Raw genomic sequence first — 16,221 nt, forward strand, 5'->3', positions numbered from 1 at the left:
GGAATGTGTGTTGGTTCAAGAAGACAACATTTACTAATGGAGTTGAATTCTTTTCATTACTGTGAACTAAAGAGCTACAACACTTTATATTTGTTGGGTGTCTGGCTGCATTGTGAATAATATTCGAATTACTTATGTGAACATCCAGCACATCAGCGCCATAGGAAAGCTGCTGCCCCTGAACCATTGCTATAGTGACATGAGGGATGGGCTAATACATTGTAAACTTTAAAATTAGTACAAATTACATGAATAGATATGCCTTTCAGCTCACCTTGGGCTTTGGGATTGTTTGTTGATGCACAACCGTGTAACTGAGTGACATTTCTGAAGTGTTAATGCATTATTATGCAGTTCTTTTATACCCCAGTCATTTCTGACAAATAATTTAAAAAAAGTTTGTACATGTTTGTAAAAGTTTTTAATTAATTCTACCATAATCAAACTTGCAGAATGGGCATGTAAATGATAGATGAATTTCAATATAGATAACTGAGGTGGTACATTTTGGTAGGAAGAATAAGGAGGCTTCCTACTCCTTGGAAAATAAAAGTCTAAATAGAGTAGAGGTGCAGAGAGATCTTGGGGTAGACATTCACAAATCATCAAAAGTAGTAACAAAGGCTAAATAAGCCACAGAAGTGTAAATAAAGCATTGGGGTTCATTGCTAGAGGAATGAAATTCTAAAGCCGAGAAGTTATGTTCAACTTTTGTAGACCCATGTCTGATTGTCTCATGATTTGAGATGGTGGGGTGGCAATGTGGCATTCCTGTATATATGCTTTTAAATGGTTGCTGTCGTTGTTGTTGTCGTAAAATTTACCCAAGGACAAAAAAGGTCACGCTCAAAAGGAGTTCATAGCCCACTCAGTACAAAAAAACATTGGTTGCCACCCTCATTATATGGTTTGTGGGAGCCCATAAAACCCTCCTGCCAATTAAGACTAGCCACCGTACCAGTAGGCATTAAGATGGTTCCAGACATGGCAGAAGTGTCATGTTGCAGCCTGTCAGACTGTTAATTAACCTGTGACAACTGGTTTAGCCATTCTGGCTGGACCAAATAAAGCACAATCGGGTCTTGCTCTCATCTGCAAAAATACCTCTGCCTACCAGGCCAAACTTCCTCTAAGGATCCCCCTTACACTAGCCCTGAATTCTCATCATTCTTCAGTTTCTCTCCTATCTCCCCATATGCCCTTTCTGAGCACAGCTTGCCCATAAGACCGACCGACCTGACATTCTATGTGACAGTGACAAAGGTAAACTATCCCTCCTTGTCCTGTCTTCAGCCATTGAAATTGTTGACCATGCTTTCCTCCTCAAACACGTCGCCACCGTCGTCTAGCTGAGTGGGACTGTACTCGCCTGGTTTCATTCTGATCTATTCAGTCATAGCCAGAGAAACACCTGCAATGGCTTCTCATCTCACTCCCGCACCATTTACCGCTGGTGTCCCCCAAGGATCTATCCTTGGCTCCCTCCTATTTCTCATTTATCTGCTGCCCCTTGGCAACATCATCCAAAAACACAGCGTCAGTTTCTACATGTACGCTGATGACACCTAGCTCTACCTCACTACCACCTCGCTCGACGCCTCCAGTCTCAAAATCTTCAGACTGCTTGTCCTACATCTAGTAATGGATGAACAGAAATATCCTTCATTCCCTAGCTACTGACTCCAACCCTCTCCCTAGCAACTGTGTGGTTGAACCAGACTGTTTGAAACCTTGGAGTCATATTTGACCCCAAGATGAGCTTCCCACGACATATCTGGGCCATCACGGAGAACGCTTATTTCCACTTCCGTAACCTTGCCTGACTTCACCCCCGCCTCAGCTTATCTGCTGCTTAAACCCTTATCTATGCCGTTGTTACCTCTAAACTTGACTATTACAACACACTCCTGGCCGACCTCCCACCCTCCATAAAATTGAGGTCATCCAAAACTCTGCTGCCTTTGTCCTAACTCGCACAAAGTCCCGTTCATCCATCACCCTGCGCTTGCTGACCTATATTGGCATCCGGCTAAGCAACACCTCGATTAAAAAATTCTTAACCTTGTTTTCAAATCCCTCCATGGCCTCGCCCCTCCCTACATCTAATCTCCTCCAACCCGACAGGCCGCAGATATCTGCACTCCTCCAATTCTGGCCTGTTGAGCATCCCTGATTTGAATCACTTCACCACTGGTGGCCAGGCCATCAGCTGCCAAAGCCCCAAACTCTGGGATTTCCTCCCGAAACCTCTCCGGCTCTCTACCTCTCTTTCTTTCAAGATGCTCCTTAAAACCTATCTCCTTGACCAAACTCGGTCATCTTCCCCAATACCTCCTTATGTGGCTTGGTGTCAAATTTTGCTTGATAAAGCTCCTGCAAAATGCTTGGGACATTTTACTACGTTAAAGGCGCTATATAAATACAAATTGTTGTTGTTAAATCCTTCCATTACTTCACATTATTCTTCAAGTGAAGTGTGAAGATACAAATGCAACGTAGTGTATTGAGCAGCTGTGACACATAACTTCCCCTCAAATTGTTTTGAAGTGCTTTCAAGCCCGACCATGAATGGCTATGATCCGACAGGGTGCACATACACCAACTCATAGCATCATAGAAGTTTACAGCACAGAAGGAGGCCATTTTGGCTCATCGTGTCCGCGCCGGCCAACAAGAGGCTATCCAGCCTAATACCACTTTCTAGCTCTAGGTCCGTAACCCTGCAGATTACGGCACTTTTAGTACACATCCAAGTATAATATGCTGAGGGTTTCTGCCCCTACCACCCTTTCAGGCAGTGAGTTCCAAACCCCCACAACTCTGAAGAAATTTCCCCAAAAATCCCCTTTAAAACCTTCTCCCTATTACTTTCAATTTATATCCCCTGCTGAGAGAAATAGGCCCTTTCTATCTACTATATCTAGGCCGCTCATAATTTTATACACCTCAATGAGGTCTCCTCTCAGCCTCCTCTGTTCCAAGGAAAACAAACCCAGCCTATCCAATCTGTCTTCATAGCTAAGATTCTCCACTCCCGGCAACATCCTGGTAAATCTACTCTGTACCTTCTCCAGTGCAATCACGTCCTTCCTATAAAGCGGTGACCAGAACTGCACGCCGTACTCCAGCTGTGGCCTAATCAGTGTTTGATACAGTTCAAGCATAATCCACTTGCTCTTGTATTCTATGCCTTGGCTAATAAAGGCAAGCATTCTATATGTCTTCTTAACCACCTTATCTACCTGGCCTGCTACCTTCAGGGATCTATGGACATGTACTCCCAGGTCCCTTTGTTCCTCTACACTTCTCAATGTCCTACCATTTAATGTATTCCCTTTCCTTGTTAGCCCTCCCCAAATGCATTAACTCACACCACTTTGGATTAAATTACATTTACCACTGTCCTGCCCACCTGACCAGTTGATTGATATCTTCCTGCAGTCCGCAGCTTTCTTCTTCATTATCAATCACATAGCCTATTTTTGTATCATTTGCAAACTTCTTAATCATACCCACTATATTCAAGTCTAGATCATTGATGTATACCACAAAAAGCAAGGGACCTAGCACTGAGCCACTGCGGAATCCTTCCAGTCACAAAAACACCCATCAACCATTACCCTTTGCTTCCTGTCTGAGCCAATTTTGGATCCAACTTGCCACTTTGCCCTGGATCCCATGGGCATTTACTTTCGTGACCATTGTGCCATGTGAGATCTTATCGAAAGCTTTGCTAAATACATAAACACTGCATCATACGCACTGCCCTCATCGACCCTCCTGGTTACCTCCTTGAAAAATTCAATCAAGTTAGTCAGACGTGGCCTTCCCTTAACAAATCTGAGCTGACTGTCCCTGATTAACCCGCGTCTTTCTAAATGTAGATTTATCCTGTCCTTCAGGATTTTCTCCCAATAATTTTCCCACAACTGAGTTTAGGCTGACTGGCCCATAATTACTCGGTCAATCCCTTTCTCCCTTCTTAAACAAAGATACCACATTAGTAGTCCTCCAGTCCTCTGGCACCACACCTGAAGCCAGAGAGGACTGGAAAATGATGGTCAGAGCCTCTGCTATTTCCTCTTTTGCTTCTCTTAACAGCCTGGGATACGTTTCATCCGGGCCTGGGGATTTATCCAGTTTTAAAGCTGCTGAGCCCCTTAATACTTCCTGAGTCAGCATGGATTTATGAAGGGGAAGTCATGTTTGACAAATTTGTTGGAGTTCTTTGAGGATGCAATGAACAGGGTGGATAAAGGGGAACCAGTGGATGTGGTGTATTTGGACTTCCAGAAGGCATTTGACAAGGTGCCACATAAAAGCTTACTGCACAAGATAAAAGTTCACGGGTTTGGGGGTAATATATTAGCATGGATAGAGGATTGGCTAACTAACAAAAAACAGAGTCGGGATAAATGGTTCATTCTCTGGTTGGCAACCAGTAACTAGTGGGGTGCCACAGGGATCAGTGCTGGGATCCCAACCAATAACAATTTATATTAACGACTTGGAAGAAGGGACTGAGTGTAACGTAGCCAAGTTTGCTGACGATACAAAGATGGGAGGCAAAGCAATGTGTGAGGAGCACACAAAAAATCTGCAAAAAGACATAGACAGGCTAAATGAGTAGGCAAAAACTTGGCAGATGGAGTATAATGTTGAAAAGTGTGAGGTCATGCACTTTGGCAGAAAAAAAATCAAAGAGCCAGTTATTATGTAAATGGAGAAAGATTGCAAAGTGCCGCAGTACAGCGGGACCTGGGTGTACTTGTGCATGAAACACAAAAGGATATTATGCAGGTACAGCAAGTGATCAGGAAGGCCAATGGTATCTTGGCCTTTATTGCAAAGGGGATGGAGTATAAAAGCAGGGAAGTCTTGCTACAGCTATAAGGTATTGGTGAGGCCACACCTGGAATACTGCGTGCAGTTTTGGTTTCCATATTTACAAAAGGATATATTGCTTTTGAGGCAGTTCAGAGAAGGTTCACGAAGTTGATTCCGGAGATGAGGGGGTTGACTTATGAGGAAAGGTTGAGTAGGTTGGGCCTCTACTCATTGGAATTCAGAAGAATGAGAGGTGATCTTATCGAAATGTATAAGATTATGAGGGGGCTTGACAAGGTGAATGCAGAGAGGATGTTTCCACTGATGGGCGAGAATCGAACTCGGGGGCATGATCTTAGAATAAGCGGCCAACCATTTAAAACAGATGAGGAGAAATTTCTTCTGAGGGTTGTAAATCTGTGGAATTCACTGCCTCAGAGCTGTGGAAGCTGGGACATTGAATAAATTTAAGACAGAAATAGACAGTTTATTAAACAATAAGGGAATAAGGGGTTATGGGGAGTGGGTGGGGAAGTGGAGCCGAGTCCATGATCAGATCAGCCATGGTCTTATTGAATGGCGGAGCAGGCTCGAGGGGCTGTATGGCATACTCCTGCTCCTATTTCTTATGTTCTTATAGAAACATAGAAAATAGGTGCAAAAGTAGGCCATTCGGCCCTTCTAGCCTGCACCGCCATTCAATGAGTTCATGGCTGAACATGCAATTTCAGTACCCCATTCCTGCTTTCTCACCATACCCCTCGATTCCCCTAGTAGTAAGGACTTCATCCAACTCCTTTTTGAATATATTTAGTGAATTGGCCTCAACAACTTTCTGTGGTAGAGAATTCCACAGGTTCACCACTCTCTGGGTGAAGAAATTCCTCCTCATCTCGGTCCTAAATGGCTTCCCCCTTATCCTTAGACTGTGTCCCCTGGTTCTGGACTTCCCCAACATTGGGAACATTCTTCCTGCATCTAACCTGTCTAACCCCGTCAGAATTTTAAACGTTTCTATCAGGTCCCCTCTCATTCTTCTGAACTCCAGTGAATACAAGCCCAGTTGATCCAGTCTTTCTTGATAGGTCAGTCCCGCCATCCCGGGAATCAGTCTGGTGAACCTTCGCTGCACTCCCTCAATAGCAAGAATGTCCTTCCTCAGGTTAGGAGACCAAAACTGTACACAATACTCCAGGTGTGGCCTCACCAAGGCCCTGTACAATTGTAGCAACACCTCCCTGCCCCTGTACTCAAATCCCCTCGCTATGAAGGCCAACATGCCATTTGCTTTCTTAACCGCCTGCTGTACCTGCATGCCAACCTTCAATGACTGATGTACCATGACACCCAGGTCTCTTTGCACCTCCCCTTTTCCTAATCTGTCACCATTCAGATAATAGTCTGTCTCTCTGTTTTTACCACCAAAGTGGATAACCTCACATTTATCCACATTATACTTCATCTGCCATGCATTTGCCCACTCACCTAACCTATCCAAGTCACTCTGCAGCCTCATAGCATCCTCCTCGCAGCTCACACTGCCACCCAACTTAGTGTCATCTGCAAATTTGGAGATACTACATTTAACCCCCTCGTCTAAATCATTAATGTACAGTGTAAACAGCTGGGGCCCCAGCACAGAACCTTGCGGTACCCCACTAGTCACTGCCTGCCATTCTGAAAAGTCCCCATTTACTCCTACTCTTTGCTTCCTGTCTGACAACCAGTTCTCAATCCATGTCAGCACACTACCCCCAATCCCATGTGCTTTAACTTTGCACATTAATCTCTTGTGTGGGACCTTGTCAAAAGCCTTCTGAAAGTCCAAATATACCACATCAACTGGTTCTCCCTTGTCCACTTTACTGGAAACATCCTCAAAAAATTCCAGAAGATTTGTCAAGCATGATTTCCCTTTCACAAATCCATGCTGACTTAGACCTATCATATTACCTCTTTCCAAATGCACTGCTATGACATCCTTAATAATTGATTCCATCATTTTACCCACTACCGATGTCAGGCTGACCGGTCTATAATTCCCTGTTTTCTCTCTCCCTCCTTTTTTAAAAAGTGGGGTTACATTGGCTACCCTCCACTCCATAGGAACTGATCCAGAGTCAATGGAGTGTTGGAAAATGACTGTCAATGCATCCACTATTTCCAAGGCCACCTCCTTAAGTACTCTGGGATGCAGTCCATCAGGCCCTGGCGATTTATCGGCCTTCAATCCCATCAATTTCCCCAACACAATTTCCCGACTAATAAGGATTTCCCTCAGTTCCTCCTCCTTACGAGACCCTCCGACCCCTTTTATATCCGGAAGGTTGTTTGTGTCCTCCTCAGTGAATACCGAACCAAAGTACTTGTTCAATTGGTCCGCCATTTCTTTGTTCCCCGTTATGACTTCCCCTGATTCTGACTGCAGGGGACCTACGTTTGTCTTTACTAACCTTTTTCTCTTTACATATCTATAGAAACTTTTGCAATCCGTCTTAATGTTCCCTGCAAGCTTCTTCTCGTACTCCATTTTCCCTGCCCTAATCAAACCCTTTGTCCTCCTCTGCTGAGTTCTAAATTTCTCCCAGTCCCCGGGTTCGCTGCCATTTCTGGCCAATTTGTATGCCACTTCCTTGGCTTTAATACTATCCCTGATTTCCCTTGATAGCCATGGTTGAGCCACCTTCTCTTTTTTATTTTTACGCCAGACAGGAATGTACAATTGTTGTAGTTCATCCATGCGGTCTCTAAATGTCTGCCATTGCCCATCCACAGGCAACCCCTCAAGTATTATTTGCCAATCTATCCTAGCCAATTCACGCCTCATCCCTTCAAAGTTACCCTTCTTTAAGTTCTGGACCATGGTCTCTGAATTAACTGTTTCATTCTCCATCCTAATGCAGAATTCCACCATATTATGGTCACTCTTCCCCAAGGGGCCTCGCACAATGAGATTGCTAATTAATCCTCTCTCATTACACAACACCCAGTCTAAGATGGCCTCCCCCCTAGTTGGTTCCTCGACATATTGGTCTAAAAAACCATCCCTTATGCACTCCAGGAAATCCTCCTCCACCGTATTGCTTCCAGTTTGGTTAACTCAATCTATGTGCATATTAAAGTCACCCAATATAACTGCTGCACCTTTATTGCACGCACCCCTAATTTCATGTTTGATGCCCTCCCCAACATCACTACTACTGTTTGGAGGTCTGTACACAACTCCCACTAACGTTTTTTGCCCTTTGGTATTCTGCAGCTCTACCCATATAGATTCCACATCATCCAAGCTAATGTCCTTCCAAACTATTGCCTTAATTTGCTCCTTAACCAGCAATGCTACCCCACCTCCTTTTCCTTTTATTCTATCTTTCCTGAATGTTGAATACCCCTGGATGTTGAGTTCCCAGCCCTGATCATCCTGGAGCCACGTCTCCGTAATCCCAATCACATCATATTTGTTAACATCTATTTGCACAGTTAATTCATCCACCTTATTGCGGATACTCCTTGCATTAAGACACAAAGCCTTCAGGCTTGTTTTTTTAACACCCTTTGTCCTTTTAGAATTTTGCTGTACAGTGGCCCTTTTTGTTCTTTGCCTTGGGTTTCTCTGCCCTCCACTTTTCCTCATCTCCTTTCTGTCTTTTGCTTTTGCCTCCTTTTTGTTTCCCTCTGTCTCCCTGCATTGGTTCCCATCCCCCCGCCATATTAGTTTAAATCCTCCCCAACAGCACTAGCAAACACTCCCCCTAGGACATTGGTTCCGGTCCTGCCCAGGTGCAGACCGTCCGGTTTGTACTGGTCCCACCTCCCCCAGAACCGGTTCCAATGCCCCTTGACTAATGTTTACCTTGACTAATATTTCACATTCCTCCTCCTTCATTGCAAAGTCTGCATCGCCCCTCCCTTGTGATAATATTAGGATAGTTGAAATCCCCTACTATTACTGCCCTATAGTTTTTGCACTTCTCAGAGATTTGCCTACATATTTGCTCTTCTATCTCCTTCTCACTGTTTGGGGGTCTATAGTACACTCCCAGCAGTGTGATCACCCCTTTTTTGTTTTTCAGTTCGACCCATATGGCCTCGTTTGATGATCCTTCTTACATATCATCCCTCCTCACAGCTGTAATAGTTTCTTTAATCAATACCACGACCTCCCCCTCCCTAACCCATCTGAAAATTGTGTAACCAGGATATAATTGAGATTAGGAATGAAAAGTTAACGAATCTAAACAGGTTTACCTTCTTCATCCTCCCACTCGAGATCCAGTGAAGTACTGTCATCATTTGTTGATTTGGTTTTTGTTGTCAAGTCACAGCTGCTTTCAGTGTTTGGTGTCAGAATAGTAGGTTCTGAGGAGATTCCTAGCATGAAGGCAGGAACAATTCTTAAAAAATGAAATTAAACAATGAATTCAAATTCACTCTCAAAATATGCAGGTTCTAGGTCAACGAACAAATCTGTACTGATTAAACTCCTTACAGTTATGACACAAAGCTATAGACACACTGCATTTTTTTTTAAAACAGCATTATAGTTGATCCAGAAATAACACTTTCATATTCTAATCTGCTTGGTAAAAAATCAAATATTTGCAATGACTGTTGCTTGTACCACGGGCCACTTTATTTTTCAATAATGTTTGCATTTCTTTCTTTTCATTGTGTTATTAACCATAAATAGCTCATTCTATATTTTAATATTCTATAAAGATAATGTACCACTATAGATTTATCAACTAAGCAGCTAGAGATAGCAAGTTAACATACAGTATCAATATTTTATTACATAAGTTTGTGCAGTAGAAGGAATTGCTTTATTTGGCGTCTCGCTTCATCTAGTACTATACAATATTAATACAGCTTTCATAATTTATAACTAGCTAGGCTAGCATTATACTTGAAAGCCATAACGGAAACTGAATATGAAAATATAGCACAATGCCATCTGTTATTATTGGACTTTAAATATGTGACTGTATTTCAATATTCCTTTTCTTCCTGTTTGCTTTAGTTTTAATTTTTAACACGTGAAAAGGAGATGGATGAGCAAATTTGTCAACAAATTTCAAAGGTGTGTAACAAAAATAGAGTAGCAATATTAGGAGACTTTAATTACTGGGAAAAACATGATGCTAAGGGTAGGGAAGGAGAGGAATTTTTGATGTGTACAAGAGAACTTTCTCGATCAATTATGTCTCTAGTCCAACAAGGAAGGAAGCAGTGTTAGATCCTGTTCTAGGAAATGAAGTAGGGCAAGTGGAGTGTGTTACAGTAGTTCATCTGGTTAAAAAGTGACCACAACATAATTCTGTTTAGAGTAATTATGGAAAGAGACCATAAAATATCAAAAGTGTAAAAATGCTTAACTGGGGAAGAGCAAATTTCAGTGATTTAAGAAGGGACCTAGCACCAGTAGATTGGAACAGGCGGTTGCAGGTTAAAACTGTAATCATCATCATAGACAGTCCCTCGAATCGAGGATGACTTGCTTCCACATCAAAAAGTTCACAGGTGTTTCAATGATGGACCTAAAATTCCAGGTCCGAACTAAATCTTCAAAACTGTAATGAAACAATGAGGGCCATTCAGGGAAGAGCTAGTTCAGGTATCAATTTGTCGTATTCCGTTGAAGGGGAAAGGTAGAGCATCCAAAGTTAATGTGAACTGGATGACAGAAGAAATAACAATGAAAATAAAACAGAAAAAAGGAGACTTATGACAAATGTCAGGAGCAAGATTCAGTTAGTTAGATTCAGTTATTAACCAAGAGTTGCGCGGTAGCACCGCTACTGTCCAAGCCCTGAAGGACAGCTGCCATACTGGGCCTGCGGTAGATGGAGAGTGAACCAATATGAGGGAAAACCCTACTTGACCTAGTGCGCACCAATCTACCTGTCGCAAATGCATCTTTCCATGACAGCATTGGTTGCAGTGACCACCACACAGTCATTGTGGGGACAAAGTCCAGTCCTCACAATAAAGACACCCTCCACCGTGTTGTGTGGCACTACCATTGTGCTAAATGGGATAGATTCAGAACAGATCTAGCAGCTCAAAACTGGGTATCCATGAGGTACTGTGGGCCATCAGCAGAATTGTATTCCATCACAATCTGTAACCTTATGGCCCGGTATATCCCTCACTCTACCATTACCATCAAAACAGGGTACTAACCCTGGTTCAATAAGGAGTGCAGAAAAGCATGCCAGAAGCAGCACCAGGTGTACCTAAAAATGAGGTGCCAACCTGGGGAAGCTGCAATACAGGTCTACATGCAAGCTGAACAGCAGAAGCAGCACGCTATAAGACAGAGCTAAGCAATGCCATACTCAATGGATCAGATCAAAGCTCTGCAATCCTGCCATATCCGGTCATGAATGGTGGTGGACCTTAAACAACTAAAGGGGTAAGGAGGCTCCATGAATATCCCCAACCTCAATGTTGGTAGAGCCCAGCACACGCATGCAACAGACAAGGCTGAAGCATTTACAACCATCTTCAGCCAGAAGTGCCGAGTGGATGATCCATATCCACTTCCTCACAGAAGCCAGTCTTCAGCCAATTCGATTCACTCCATTTGATACCAAGAAATGGCTGAGCACATTGGATACAGCAAAGGCTATGGATCCTGACAACATCCCGGCTGTCATGCTAAAGTCTTGAGCTCCAGAATTAGCCATGCCTCTAGCCAAGCTGTTCCAGTCCAGCTACAACACTGGCATCTATCCGACAATGTGGAAAACTGCCCGGGTATGTCCTGTCCACAAAAGGCAGGACAAATTCAATCTGTCCAATTACTGCCCCTATCAGTTTACTTTCAATCATCAACAAAGTGATGGAAAATGTCATCGATAGTGCTATCAAGCGGCACTTACGCACCACTAACCCACTCACCGACGCTCTGTTTCAGTTCCACAGGACCATCCGCTCCAGACCTCATTACAGCCTTGGTCCAAACATGGACAAAAGAGCTGAATTCTAGCGGTGAGAGTGACTGTCCTTGCATCAAGGCAGCATTTGACAGAGTGTGGCATCAAAGAGCTCTCATAAAACTGACATCAATGAGAATCAGGGGCAAAACTCTCCACTAGCTGAAGTCATACCTAGCACAAAGGAAGATGGTTGTGGTTGTTGGAGGTCCATCATCATAGCCCCAGGACATTGCTGCAGAAGTTCCTCAGGATAGTGTCCTAGGCCAAACCATCCTTCAACTGCTTCATCAATGAGCTTCCCTCCATCATAAGGTCAGAAGTGGGGATGTTCACTGATGACTGCACAGTGTTCAGTGTCATTTGCAACTCCTCAGAAAATGAAGCAGTCCATGCCGACATGCAGCAAGAGCTGGATGATATTCAGGCTTGGCCTGATAAGTTGCAAGTAACATTCTTGCCACACAAGTGCCAGGCAATGACTATCTCCAACAAGCGAGGGTCTAACCACCGCCCCATGACATTCAACTGCATTACCATCGCCAAATTCCCCACCATCAACATCCTGGGGGGGGGGGTCACCATTGACCAGAAACTGAACTAGAACAGGCACATAAATACAGACACGAGACTCCCAAAGCAAGCGCTCTACTCGGAACTCCTTCACGGCAAACAAGCCAAAGGTGGGCAGCGGAAATGTTACAAGGACACCCTCAAAGCCTCCCTGATAAAGTGCAACATCCCCACTGACACCTGGGAGTCCCTGGTCAAAGACTGCCCTAAGTGGAGGAAGTGCATCCGGGAGGGCACTGAGCACTTCGAGCCTCGTTCACCGAGAGCAAGCAGAAATCAAGCGCAGGCAGCTGAAAGAGCGTGCGGCAAACCAGTCCCACCCACCCCTTCCCTCAACGACTATCTGTCCCACCTGTGACACAGACTGTGATTCTCAAATTGGCCTGTACAGCCACCTAAGAACTTATGTTAATAGTGGAAGCAAGTCTTCCTCGATTCCGAGGGACTGCCTATGATGATGATGATGATGATGATGGATGATGACGACAGCAGAAACAATAGCAGGTCAGAGGCTAGGTATTCTGCGGCGAGTGTCTCACCAGCAGACTTCCCAAAGCCTTTCCCACCACCTGCAAGACACAAGTCAGTAATGTGATGGAATACTCACCTGGAAGGGTGCAGCTCCAACAACACAAGAAGCTCAACACCATCCAGGACAAAGCAGATCCATCCATCATCTTAACCATTCACTCTCTCCATCACCAGCGCAACGTGACTGGTGTGTACACCATTTGGAAGATGCACTGCATCAACTCACCAAAGATTCTTCGACAGCACCTCCCAAATTGTTGACCTCTACCACCTAGAAGGACAAGGGCAGCAGGTGCATGGGAAAACCATCAATCTCCAAGTTCTCCTCCACATGACACACCATTCTGACTTAGAAATATATTGCCGTTCCTTTATCACTGGGTCAACATTTTTTTTTGTATCCGTTCATGGGATGTGGACATCGCTGGTAAGGCCAGAAGTAGGGAGTACAGAAATAGGAGGACAGTGCAGATGAGTGCGTGGCTGGAGAGATGGTGCAGGAGGGATTGGGACCTGTACAAGCCAGACAGGTTGCACCTCAACAGAGTCGGATCAATATCCTCGCAGGGGGGTTTTGCTACTGCTGTTGGGGAGGGTTTAAACTAGCTTGGCAAGGGGATGGGAACCTGAGAATAGCTTCAGTAGGGAGGATAGTAAAGCTGGAATTGGAAAGCAAAAATGGAGAAAGTGAATTTGAAGGACAGAGGAAACAAGGGCTAGAAAGTAGTCAACAAGGAGGTCTGGCTGTACTAAATGGTATATACTTCAATGCAAGGAGTATAGTGAATAAGGCAGATGAGCTGAGAACACAGGTAGGCACTTGGGAGTTTGATATTATAGCTATTATAGAGACATGGTTAGAGGGGCAGGTATGGCAGCTCAACATTCCCGGCTATAGGATCTTCAGACGGGATGGAGAGGAGGGTAAAAAGGGAGGGTGGGGGGGGGGGGGGGGGGGTCATGGTATTGATTAAAGAAACTATTACAGCTGTGAGGAGGGATGATATGTTAGAGGGATCATCAAACGAGGCCATATGGGTCAAATTGAAAACAAAAAAGGGGTGATCACACTGCTGGGAGTGTACGATAGACCCCCAAGCAGTGAGAGGGAGATAGAAGAGCAAATATGTAGGCAAATTTCTGAGAAGTGCAAAAACTATAGGGCAGTAATAGTAGGGGATTTCAACTATCCTAACATTAACTGGGACAAAATTAGTGTGAAGAGTATAGAGGGTGTGGAATTCCTAAAAGCATTCAAGAGAACTTTTTTAGCCAGTATGTAGCAAACCCAACATGGGAGGGAACGGTTCTGGATTTAGTTTTAGGGAATGAAGCTGTGCTGGTGGAAGGGGCATCAGTGGGAGAGTATTTAGATGGTAGTGACCATAATTCAGTCAGATTTAAGGTAGTTATGGAAAAGGACAAGGATAGACCAGGAATAAAAGTTCTAAATTGGGGAAAAGCCAACTTTGCTAAGCTGAGAAGTGATTTGGCCATCGTGGACTGGAAACAGCTACTTGAAGGTAAATCAGTGTCAGAGCAGTGGGAGGCATTCAAGGAGGAGATCCATAGGGTTCAGGCCAAATATGTGCCCTTAAAGAAAAAGGGAGGGACTAACAAATCAAGTGCCCTGTGAATGTCGAGGGACATACAGGGTAGGATAAAGCAAAAAAGGGAAGCTTATGACAGATACCAAGGGATAAATATTGCAGAATCTCTAGGAGTATAGAAAGTCCAGGGGTGAGATTAAAAGGGATATTAGGAAAGCAGAGGGCATGAAAAATTGTTGGCAAGTAAAATCAAGGTAAACCCAAAGATGTTTTACAAATATATTAAGAGCAAAAGGATAACTAAAGAAAGGGTATGGCCTATTAGAGACCATGAGGGTAATATGTGTGTGGAGGTGGAAGATGTGGATATGGTTCTTAATAAATACTTTGCATCTGTTTTCACAAAAGAGAGGGGCGATGCAGACACTACTATTGAGGAGAAATGTGAAATATTAGATGAAATAAACAGAGAGAGAGAAGGTATTAAGAGATTTAGCAGGTTTGAAAGTGGATAAATTCCCAGGCCTGGATTGAATGTATGCCAGGTTGTTAAGTAAAGCAAAGGAGGAAATAATCGAAGCTTTGATGATCATTTTCCAATCCTCTCTGGCTTCAGGTATGGTGCCAGAGGACTGGATGACTGCTAATGTGGTACCTTTGTTGAAGGGAGAAAGGAACAGACAGAGTAATTACAGGCTAGTCAGCCTAGCCTCAGTGGTGGGAAAATTATTGGAAAAAATCCTGAAGGACAGGATAAATCTTCACTTAGAAAAGCACAGATTAATCAAGGACAATCAGCACGGATTTGTTAAGGGAAGACGTTCTCTCGCAGATCGGGGTGGCTGATGGTGAAGGGCCCGCTGCTCCAGCTCTATTTATAGCCCCGACCTGCGGAGATGTTCTCCTGCAGGTCGGGGTGGCCCATGATGGATAGCTTCTTGTTGGCCAGCATGGACACGATGGGCCAGAATGGCCTCCTTCCGTGCTGTAAATTTCTACGATTCTTTGTGGTGAAAGTACTCCCACTGTACTGTTAGTGTGGCAATTCCAGGATTTTGACTCAGCGACGATAAGGAACAGCGACTTCCAAGTCAGGATGGTGTGTAACTTGGAGGGGAACTTGCAGGTGATGGTATTCCCATGCGCCTGCTGCCCTTGTCCTTCTAGGTAGTAGAGGTCACGGGATTGGGAGGTGCTTCAGTACACCACCTTGCAGATGCACTGCAGCCACAGTACACCGGTGGTGGAGGGAGTGAATGTTTTAGGTGATGGATGGAGTTCCAATCAAGCAGGCTGCTTTGTCCTGGATGATGTCAAACTGCTTCAGTGTTGTTGGAACTGCACTCATCCAAGCAAGTGGAGAGTATTCCATCACACTTCTGACTTGTCGATGTTAGAAAGGCTTTGGGGAGTCAGGAGGTGGGACACTCGCCACAGAATACCCAGCCTCTGACCTGCTCTTGTTGCCATAGTATTTATGATGCTGGTCCAGTTAAGTTTCTGGAACTCACTCCCAAACAGCATCGTGGGAGTGCCTTTGCCACACGAACTGCAGCAGTTCAACAAGATGGCTCACCACTATCTTCTCAAGGGCACTTAGAGATGGATAGTAAATGCTGGCCTTGCCGGCGATGCCGACATCAAGTAACTGAATTAAAAATAAATTACATTGGCTACTGTTTGGTCCCTGGCACAATTTGCTTTTTTTTTTTTAAAAACAGGTTTCAAAAATTAGAACCATGTATGCTAGGCATAGAACTATAGCCTAGCATACATGCCATTTTAGCCTGGTAACTTATCCA

General features: G+C 44.2%; 1 protein-coding gene and 1 long non-coding RNA gene across 5 annotated transcripts in view; one reads left to right on the forward strand and one right to left on the reverse strand.

The window, feature by feature from the left end:
- Positions 1 to 16,221, reverse strand: part of ap1ar (adaptor related protein complex 1 associated regulatory protein) — a 143,890-nt gene that overhangs the window by 13,982 nt on the left and 113,687 nt on the right. For all 4 annotated transcript variants that reach the window (XM_070871259.1, XM_070871255.1, XM_070871265.1 and 1 more), the window contains one exon: positions 9,076 to 9,198. In XM_070871259.1, coding sequence (XP_070727360.1) covers positions 9,076 to 9,198 — 123 coding nt within the window. The remainder of the gene's footprint in view (positions 1 to 9,075; positions 9,199 to 16,221) is intronic.
- The window catches only part of LOC139245734 (uncharacterized), a 50,835-nt gene that overhangs the window by 3,869 nt on the left and 30,745 nt on the right, over positions 1 to 16,221 (forward strand). The window lies entirely within an intron of this gene.

The sequence above is a fragment of the Pristiophorus japonicus genome, chromosome 2 (assembly GCF_044704955.1).
Source record: "Pristiophorus japonicus isolate sPriJap1 chromosome 2, sPriJap1.hap1, whole genome shotgun sequence".
Classification (NCBI taxonomy): domain Eukaryota; kingdom Metazoa; phylum Chordata; class Chondrichthyes; family Pristiophoridae; genus Pristiophorus; species Pristiophorus japonicus.